General features: G+C 36.6%; 1 protein-coding gene across 1 annotated transcript in view; it reads right to left on the bottom strand.

Annotated features, from left to right (window-relative positions):
* Window positions 1-412: 412 nt before the first annotated feature.
* The window catches only part of LOC124364177 (integral membrane protein 2B-like), a 36,874-nt gene continuing 26,037 nt past the window's right edge, over window positions 413-11,249 (bottom strand). The window contains exons 6-7 of the mRNA XM_046819461.1: window positions 3,457-3,603; window positions 413-906 (exon numbers count right to left, since the gene is read on the bottom strand). Coding sequence (XP_046675417.1) covers window positions 779-906; window positions 3,457-3,603 — 275 coding nt within the window. The 3' untranslated portion in view covers window positions 413-778. The remainder of the gene's footprint in view (window positions 907-3,456; window positions 3,604-11,249) is intronic.

Raw genomic sequence — 11,249 nt, 5'->3', positions numbered from 1 at the left:
ATAACAAGAAGTAGATAGGGCCGTAGTGGCCTACTTCTTGCTGAAATTGCTTCCTTTTGGGAGGTATAATATAATTGTTTTAGGTCATCTGTAACAAAAAATGGTCCGAGATAATACCAAAGTAGCCTTGCATCTCATCACCCATCTTGGAGAATCAGGAGTCCGTAACAGATGTAAAACTAACAACTACCATCTGTTCTGGATGGCCTTACTCCATAATGGTAGCAGTTGTCTATTCACTTCGTTTTAAGAAAATGCTACTACTTTTTTTACTCACTTCACCCAATGTCTCAGTGCTGGATTTGAAAGGATTCAAAATTAATTAAATCCATAAAGTGTACTAAAATTATTAATTGATATGCCTAAACTGGGAACAGGAGGGTTAACTGGGTTTTTAAATGACTTCTCGAAATGTCTTACGATTAACATTTATTGCATTACAAATATTTTATTCAGTACATCAATCATACACATATATTTATGCTTACTTGTTGCCTAATAATATACTCATCTCAACAAATACACCGACTACGCTATCTTAAATACGTTAATAAATTATAAAAAATAAAACTTAAGCTTAAAAAGACAAATGTATTTCGAACAAGGACAATAAACCTTAAAAATTTTAAATGGTTGATGGTGATATTTTGTCGTGTATAAAGTTATCTACCTGTAAGTAGCACATTGAAATGCGAAATAGGTGGTTAAAACTCGAGTACAATTACAAAGTTAACTTGAATTTACATAAACATATATGTTATGGCTCCGGATGACTCTCCTATGTGTGGCTGTGCTCGCGCTCAAAGTCCTTCAGTTCGTCCTCGTTCACGATGGAAAGTTTCAGGTATTTTCCGGAGAAGTGGGTGAAGGTGACGGGGGATGTCTCATCGATGCTCCTCTTGAAAACTGGCAATAATTGTGATTGTTAATATAAAACATTCTTAGAAACTATAACCCTGTAACAACTAAAGAACCTACCGATATTTACACCAAATTCCTGACAACGAAAAGAAAGAACTCAACATAACAAATAAACCTGTACTTTCACACTTAATTGCTATTCCTGATACAGAATTAAATGAAGTGAGAAGAACTATAGACAGTCTAAAATCTAAAAATTCTGCTGCTGGTATTGATGAAATATCCTCTAAAATCCTAAAATATTGTTCAGATGAACTAGTTATACCTCTTACATCCATATTCAATCAATCATTCAGAGAAGGCATCTTCCCATCAGGTATGAAATTGTCCAAGGTTTATCCCAAATTCAAGAAAGGAGATAACACTGCAGTAGAGAATTATAGACCCATGTCGCTTATTTCAACCATATCAAAAGTGTGTGAAAAAATAGTCCTCAAGAGACACTTAACTCATTGTATAGAAAATAACCTACTGTCAGACAACCAGCATGGTTTCACAAAAGGCAAATCAACTTCTACAGCAATGATTACAGTGCACATACACTGGTTGAGTACATTATTGACAGCTTAGAAGAAGGCAGTCTGACAACAGCTATTCTGCTGGACTTAAGCAAGGCTTTTGATTGCCTCAGCCATGAACGAATAATTAAGAAGCTGGAACACTTGGGCGTGACCAACAGAGCAAAAAAATGGTTCAAAAGCTATCTAGAGGACAGAAAACAATTGGTAGAACTCAAACACACAACCAAAGGAATCACAAGAGAAGTTAAGTCCTTTTCCCTACCAGTACAACGAGGTGTGCCGCAAGGGTCTGTGTTAAGACCAGCCTTATTTATTTTATTTATAAATGACATGCCTCACCACTTAAGAGGTCTTTGTACTCCTCTCATGTATGCAGACGATACCACCCTCCTGCTACGGGAGACAACAACGGATAGGCTTGCAGTGAGCTCCTATATCGCCCTCAACACAGCATATGAATATTGCTCCAGAAATGATCTTGTGGTCAATCTCTCAAAAACCAGCCAGTTGGGATTTGGGAGAAGAGCAGCTGATGTTCCAGTGATCCCTGACATAGGAATGGAAACACAAGCCTCATTCTTAGGTATAATACTAGACGAAAAAAGGCCTGGACCCCACAACTTGACCATCTTACCCACAAACTTAACACAAGCATATATGTCATTAAGCAAATCAAATCTATCAGCGGCACAGAAACAGCAAAAACGGCATATTTCTCACTATTTGAAACTCACCTGAAGTATGGAAATGGAATAGCTGTATGGGGGGGAAAATCAGCAACAAATCTGCAAAGAATACTTATTTTACAAAAGAAGACAATAAGGATTCTAGCTGGACTTGGAAGGATGGAAAGTTGTAGAGAAACGTTTAAGAATCTGGGTATTCTCACAGTTGTTGCAATCTACATCCACGAGCTAATACTGCATGCAGATGCAGCAGAACTACCCAGAAACAGAGATATACACCAACACCACACAAGGCAATCTGGTCTCTACAGCCTTCCAAACCACCATCTTCAACTGTATAAAAGAAAGCCGTCATACAATGGGAGGAAACTTTACAACCATCTACCACCAGAGCTGCAATTGAAGAAGGGGAAACCCTTGAAATTGACACTGCAGGAATGGCTAAGGACCCACCCATTCTACACACTAGAGGAATACATGCAGAGAACAATATAACCATTACCTTCATATTTTCTTACTTTATTTGTCATTTCAAATAAAACAAATTGTAAAATTGACTCCATTTGTAATCTCTAAGATTATAAATAAAGATTATTCTGATTCTGATACACCAAATACTGTATTACATACTTATTGGCATAAAAAACCTGAGTTCTGAGATACACAGTGATATTAGGATAGCAGGAGATAACACTATACAAGTTATAAGAAATATCATGCCTCTTCCATAGCCACGCTCTTATTTTTGTTAGGATTATTCAGAAAATAATTTAATCCAAAATTCATTGCATGTGTTAAAGAATATTGATTTGGGTACTTTCATGGCCTTACTGACATATCATATTGTGCTGACAAGGCCAAGTATTTGTAATAATATAATGAACAAATAAATAAACTATCAAGAACTTTGATCTAATTTTATAAATACAATTTTTCAATCATAATCTAGAAGGCTTACTTTATTTAAAATGAAATAACTTGATGTTCTGTGTTTGTTCAATGTTAATTTTTTTTTTTTCAAAACAATCGATAAGTGATAAAATGCAATCTAGATTAGTATTTATAAAAACTGTTATTGCCTGAAAAACAGATCAAAACTAGGACCAACTAAACCCTTATTTATAAGATCGCTAAGGTGAGTACAATGGTTAGGATTTTCTTCAGAGTATGTGTATACAAAGGATTATCAATGAATTATAAGATAGATTGACAACAAGCTAAAAAAAATATTGAAAACATTTCAAGCTAAATGAATTCAATTAAGAGAGGTTTCAATACACATAGTTCCTTAACATTATATCAACACAAATCGTAAGGTAAGTACTAACCTCCAGATACGATTTTCTCCAGTTTGTAAATGGGGAAGCCGGCACACTCACGCTCTATGTACAATCCAACAGAGCGAGTCTCGGTGATCGGAGGTATCACTACACGCATGGTCTCCTTCACCGTCTCGGTGTCCACATCATAGTATCCTAAACATGACCAGAAATCAGAGATTTTTCATTGATAATCTTTAAGATTACAAGTAGCATCAATGAAAATAAGATGTACATAGTAGTTAGGTCTTATTATAAAAGAGTATTAGTGGTCTTGATTGAGTTGCTTCCAAGAGTAGAATTCCTCTATTGTATAGATGGTTCTCTGCAGTAGCCAGTTCTTCATTGCTGTCTTCATTTTCTTGAGATTATCTTGATTATTCTTGATTTCTTCTGGCAGAGCATTAAAGAGTTTCTTCCCAGCGTAGGTAGGTTTTTTCTCAAATAAGATTGTTCTGTGAAGAGGTAGTGGGAAGTTTTGACCATGTCTTGTATTATGCTCATGGAGATCACCATTTCGAGGAAGGTCTCTTGTTTGGCAATACAATATTGTTTCTATTATGTAAAGGGACGTTACCGTAAGTATTTTCAATTCTTTAAATGTAGTTCTACAACTTTCTAGGTCCTAGGTTGCCCACTAAAGTATTGATTTCTTTTGGATTTTGAGGACTTTTGAAAGGTTGAATTTTGTTGTGCCTCCCCATGCTGCTATTCCATACCTAAGATGACTTTCAAATAGTGCATAGTACGCTATTTTAGTGGATTCAAGGTTGCTAGTTGCATGGGTTCGTCGTAAGGCATATAGAGATGAATTTAGCTTTAGGCATAAATTGTCAATGTGATTTGTCCAAGTTAACTTATTATTTATCAGGGTTGCTACAGGCAGGCCGCCCACGGGGGGGAGCAATGGCGCAAGTTGCGCCATTGAAACAAAGATTGGGGGGGAATGAAAATTTTGGGGGGAACTTTAAAAAGCGGGTTTTCGGATACGTTATTTACAAAGTTAAAAAAAATGTACAAGTTTGCAGTAGTTTTAAACAAATTAAAGCCGTGAGAGGCAAAAAAATAAAAATAAATTAAAGCAAATTAAACTTTGCAATTCAAACGAGGCGAATGCAGTAGTTCTATTTTTAGACCAACAGACCCCCGCCTTGCCTAGGTTGTTGTCAAGGGGAAGTCCACGCACCTCATCCCTTCCGCGCCGCTCAGTTGCTCAGTCAGTCACGCATTGTCTTCAAGTGTAGTGTGTAGTGTGTAAACATAACCTCAACACAACACAATAATTAGTGTATTTACGAATGTAGTGACCACTTGAATGTCGTGGGTGCGTTTCTGTTTCGTTTTGTTATACGAGTTTAGTATTAAGTAGCTACTGTATTTCTGTGCTAACTATAACTTTTTGTTTTATAGAATTAAATAAGCCACGTAAAATTAAAAAAGGCATTCAAATATAAGTGTTTGGAACTAATGTGCGATACGGTGCACCGCCATGACAAGTGGCTAGAACACTGTAAAAAGAAACACATCTATAAGTTCAAAAACAATATTGAGATAAAATAACAGCTAGGAGAAAGAAGGTGATGGACCTTGGATACCCTACATGGGACGTAGAGAATGTTCTACTTGAACTATGGACGACGAACCTCAACCATCAACTTCTGCGCAATCATCGGCTATTGAAAGGTACCGCAATATTACAGTAACAATATGTCCATATCTTAGTTTGTTCAATTTTATAAGCAGGGAGTAAACACATATAGGCTATGCTCTATTAATGACTCACTCCTAAAGCTTTCAAAACATTAAAACCTTCCTAAGTAACAACTAATTAAGGCATTGAAGGCCATAGAAAAAAACAAAGCTTATAAAAGAAGACTAAACAAATGATAAAAAACTTCAAAAATGCAAGTAAAATATTATACTGTATTGAAGAGATGAGGCCTGCCTGAAATGGTGACAAGCTAAATATATGTAAATATTAGCATTTTACATTTACAAACATACTATCAGCCAAATATTAAAGTAGTATTGGTCCAATACGTTATAAGCAAAAACATCTAATGAAATAAAAGTTCAAATACAAATTTAGTTTAATAATGTATAAGCCTATTTATTGGTCTATAGAGTTTTTGTAATTAAAATATCAAGATCGTTTTACTTGTTATTGTTACAGCTTTTTTGCTTTGTCCCTTCAACTCTCTGTTAACACTCTTTGTATGTAGAAAGGAGTTGCTATCTTAAAAAAAACATTTTTTCATAATATATTTTACCACTTTAGTATGATATTACCATTTTGAGGTGCCCTGAGACAAAAGAGGTTTTCTCTAAAAATATATGGCTTTAATGTGTGTTCGTTTATCTCCTGTTCAGTGTAGCAGAATGTGGCATATTATTGATAATAAACTCAAAAATAGTTCTAATTAATCTGTACTTGAAGAAAGGGTTTATAGATTTTACTAAATTTTTACTAGCAGATTATTGATATAAAAGTTTACAGTGAAGCAATTCTCTATATTTAGATTGGTGGTGCCTGGGCTAGAAGACAATCCACATTCTGGAACATCAGCTGTCCAAGACCGCAAACGACGAAGTTGAGCTGCAGTGTCACCAAAGAGGAGATGGATCTAAATATACGCCTCTAATACTTGTTTCACGATAAAGAAATTGAACTTCCAACGTCCTCCATGGAAACTAGCCTGCCAATGTCAACACCAGAAGAAGAAGACGAAGTTTTTAGAAAATATAGAGGACAACATACCCACAGAGAAGATACCTGAACCTATTACTTTGACCGAACTTCAATTCTCTACAATCGATCCTCACCAGATCCAGCATTTCATGCAAACAAAAGACTCTCTGCTGAACTAATTAAACGAAGCACTAAAGCTGGAATCGCAAGACCTAAGTATAATAGATATTTTCCTTCCTCATCCGGTAGAAAATACAACCCAAAAGTTAAAAAAAAAATCTTTTACCTAATGGAACAACCAAAGATAGGAAGTGGCTTGTTTACAGTAGACATTCTGATGCTGTATTTTGTTTGCATTGTTTGATATTTGCTTTGCCATCAGAAAGAACAATTTGGGGTACCACAGGTTATAGGGTGTTGGACGGATCATAGAGGAGATCGAGATATTGAACTTCATGAAAAAATCAAAAATCCATATTTCTTCTCAAATTGGGTAGATTGCAATGGATATCCAAAAAAAGAGTTGATACTGATTTGACTGAGCTAAATGATAAATTAGTCAGTCATCACCGTGAGGTTCTATCGGTCGTTATAGACTGCTGTCGGTATCTGACCGAGAAGATGTTGGCTTTTCGAAATAAAGAGTCTCTAACGGAAAACTAGTAAATTTATTTCGATTGCTTGCTAAGTATAACCCAGACGCAAGAGTTTATTTGGAGAAGCTTGATAATTCAAAAAAGAAAATAAAACTAAACTTGGTTCTAATTTTCTGAGTTACAGAAACATTTATGATTTAATAAATCTCATGAATAGAATTGTTGTTTCAAGAATTGTGGATCATGTTAATGAAAACTAATACGTATTCTATAATTCTTGACTCCACACAAGATGTTAGTTAGCAAGAAGGAATGCACAACAACAGTGCTAATTCTATATGTCGATCACAGAGATACATTCGGAGAAATCAAAGAGAATGTGAAGCCAGAAGAGCGCTTGTTAACGTTTTTACTAAGCGGAGACACAACTGGGCAAAAACTTATCAATTGGGCAGAGCATGGTTGGGTGCGGGAAACATGCGTGGTCCATTTAGTGGGGTCAAATCATTTGTCCTCAAAGAATGCCCTAAAGCATTCTACATTTGGTGTTGTTCCGCATAGATTTGCCTTAGTTGTCGAAAAATCAATGGAATTGTGCCCACAAATAAGGGACATGTTCTCAACTCTGCAAGAACTGTATAATTTCATGTCTGGACATAAAAGACATCATATTTTCGTACAGAAGTTAGAAAAAGGTCCATGTCAGGCTAGAAAAAAGCGTTTGAAAAGAGTCAATACGACAAGGTGGTCAAGCAAAAACGATGCCGTAAAAACCGTTATAACTTGCTATGATGTCCTAAGAGAAACCCTGGAAGACATATCTGATAACACTCAATCTGAAACGGACTCAAGAAGAATCAGCAAAAGGACTTCTGAAAGCACTAATTTGATTATGAATCTGCTGCAGTTATGATCATGCTGCCGAGCTATTCAAAATTCTGTCACCAGTGACTGTTTGTTTACAGTCTAAAATTATTGACTATGGAATGATTCCAACAGTGGTGTCTGAAACTATTTCTAAACTCCAATCTATGAGAACCGACGAGGGATGGGACAAAATGGTGGGCAGTATTAATCATTTGCTCCAGAACACAATATCCAGAAAACTTCAAACAAAGGAATCCGAAAGAGAAAAAGATTCATGGACGAACTTGCCATTGATTAAATAATATTAGATCCTATGGCAAAACTGAGGACGGAAGTCTTCTTTAAAGTGCTTGATTCCATTGATCACACAACTACATGATCGTTTTCCTGAAAGGTCATTAAATTTTGTGCAGCAAATGACTCATTTTTCTCACGAAAAGCTGCTAAACACTGGGGACGACACCATAAACCCAGACATTGTCAGTGACCTGTGTGGTTACTATGGATTGGATACCGAGAAACTTTGTGAGGAGTGTTGATGTTTTTCAGCCAGTTATACAAAGGCAGCTATCAAAATATTAACCTGTCAGATGTCCTTTTCTTCAAAAGATGATAAATACAAAAATGCAAGACTTAACCAATGAAGAAGTTGAAGTTGAAACCCAAGATTCTTCTGATGAAACATTGGATTGTACAAGTACAATTGCAAAGCAACGATATCTTGATCAATGGATCAAGAAGGGCTTTATAAGACCCTATCGCTGTTTATTGAACAATATCTGGGTTTCCATATTTGACATCATTGTATCAGATAATTCTCTGCCATGGCCAGCAACAAGTTTGCTCAGCTGAAAGAGCAATGAGCAAACTTAAAATCGTTAAAAATAGATTGAGAAGCAGTAATGGGTGATACCTGGTTGTCTGAATATGTTGGTTTTGGCATCCGAAAAGGATATTTTACAATCAATTCCAAACAGTGAGATCATAGACAAATTGGGCATTTCAAGTGAGAACAGGAAAAAACTGCTGCTTTACAAAGGCCATCAAGGATAATCAAGGGTTAAGTTCATCAAGTTAGTTTTACCTTTTTGAAACACCCTCTAGCCATTTTGACTTTTAATTATAGTACTGTACATTGATTTATTATTGTTGTATGGCATATGTGTTGTTTATATACATTTTTATTTAAAAAATTTGACAATAATTATACTGTATAATTTATACACCCCCATGAATGGTAAATTTTGGGGGGGGGATGCGCCATAGCCTTTTGGGGGGATGGGCACCCCCTGGCTACAGGAGTCCAATAATGAAATTCCCTGACTTTTCCCTGATTTCCAGACCAAATTTTTCATTTTTCCCTGACTTTTTTCGACGCAATCCCCAGGGTTTTTGGCAATTAATGGGTGGAAAAAGCGGTGTTGAGGCTAACAGGGTGGCAAATATAAAAAAGCAAAAAAATAAAGTGAACACAGTTTAATACGTACAAAAAGATTGACTTAAATGACTCGGCTGGTAGGCGAGTCTGTCGCACCGGCCGGGCCAGGCCAGCCGAGCCGCCTCGGCTGCCTGCTTCATGCGCCGCGTCGTCTGCAGGCTTGGACTCGGCGCGGCGGCAGTTAGTTTATTTGTGTAAAGGGATTTTATATTTTTCCCTGACCAACGTCGAAATTCCCTGACTTGAGACTGGACTCCCTGACTTTTCCCTGATTTCCAGTACTGTTTTTTCCCTGACTTTTCCCTGACTTCCCTGACCTGTAGCATCCCTGTTTATTGTTTGTTGTGTTTATTGTTGAATTATTCCTAAATAATTCATGTCTTCTGCTTCTTGGAGGTCAGGGAGTTCGGACACATAGTTTTTATTGGTTCCTATAGTGATTTGCTTAGTCTTGGAGCTGTTTAATACTAGATCATTGTATCTGCAATATTGTTGGGCCATATTAATTGAGATGTAGGAGTTTATTTCCAGCTGTTCAACATCCTTTTGGGCAGATAGCAGAACAGTATCGTCTGCATACATAATAGAATTTGTGTCATTTTCCAAGAAAGTTGGTAAGTCATTTGTGAATAAAATATATAGGATTGGCCCTAGGACGGAGCCTTGGGGAACACCTCGAGTCACTGGTAGCCTTCCAGACCTGACAGTGCAGGTGTCTCCATTTCTCCTCTGTTTGACCTCCACAACTTTGTATCTTTCACTCAAGTAACTCTCAAACCATTTTAGAGCTGACTGTTGAATGCCAAGAGATTGTAGTTTGGCTAGGATTAGGTTATGGCCAAGACAGTCAAAAGCTTTACTCAGGTCTAGAAAGATACTGGTGATGGTGTTGCCTTCTTCTAGGTTGTCTATAATAAATTCAAGAAGGTCCATTATTGCAGTTAATGTAGATCTTCCTTTTCTGAAACCATGCTGTTTATTTGACAGGAGATTATTGGCTTGCAGGTGAGTGAGGAGTCTAGATAGAGTTATTTTTTCTATTACTTTAGATACAGTCGGTAGTAGTGAGATGGGACGGTAGTTTGTCGCATCTTTATTTCCTTGTTTATATTTAGGATATATTTTGGCCAGTTTTAGGTTTTTCGGGAATCTGCTTTGCATAAAGGATAGGTTAGTGATGTGGTGTATTGGTCTTAAGAGTTCAGCCTCACAAAATTTTATGATTTTTGAAGACATTTCGTCCAACCCTTGTTAGTGACTGGAGGTTTTACTTGTTAGTGACTTAATTGTTTGTTTAATCTCCATAACTGTGGTAGGGATCATCTCTGTCATAATGGTTTTCTATGTTGTCCAGTGGATTATATACTATGTTGTCATTTGATATTTGTTGTTGTTTTAGGGTGTTGTCAGTAATATTAACAAAGAAGGTGTTAAGGTGGTTAGCAATTTTATTTGGGTCTGTTTCTTGTACTTTATCAATTTTTAAATGAGTCAGTCCTGGTGTTTGGTTTTTAGCAGCTCTGTCTCTATTTATAATTTCCCAGATTGTTTGGTTTTATTATTAGCTTGATTTATATAGTCTGCATTGGCCTCCTTTCTAAGCTCTCTGAGTTTTAGATCATAAGCTTTCTTCTTCCGGTTTGCTTCAGTCTTATCTTCTATTCTTCCTGTGAGATTGAACTTGTCCTGCGTTTTAATAAATTCTTTCCGTAAGCTCAAGGCTTCTTCGTTGTGGTACGTATTCCTTTTAGAGTGATGTTTCTTGGTTTTAACGGACAGGCAACATCTAAGGCCCTAGTAAAGGTGATAAGGAAATTGTCATAAACGTCATCAGTGTCGTTTGATTGTGTCACATTTTCCCAAGTTTCTGTGGCTAAGAGGTGTTTTAGGTTGTTTAGATTTCTTGGGCTTGTATCCCTATATGTTGAAGATGTTGAGTTGTCAAGTATTTTAGGAAGACTAGCTGTGCTGTATTGACCGGTATGCTCTGAGAGACCAGTGTTACAGACTACATTTAGTTTACCTGAAGGGAGGTTAGTGCAGATAATGTCAATAGAGGAGTTAGAGGTGGCTGTGACTCTCGTTGGTGGCAGGGCAAGTCTCCTAAGGTCATGTAACCCCAACAGTTCATTTAGTGAAGCTTGTTCTCTGTTATTGGTAAGGTTATCAATGTTGATATCTCCTGTGACAATGATGTAGGAGTTGTTTGTAT

This window comes from Homalodisca vitripennis, chromosome 6 (genome assembly GCF_021130785.1).
Source record: "Homalodisca vitripennis isolate AUS2020 chromosome 6, UT_GWSS_2.1, whole genome shotgun sequence".
Taxonomy (NCBI): domain Eukaryota; kingdom Metazoa; phylum Arthropoda; class Insecta; order Hemiptera; family Cicadellidae; genus Homalodisca; species Homalodisca vitripennis.
Note: the sequence above shows the minus strand (reverse complement) of the source record. Positions and strands in the feature narration are given on the sequence as shown.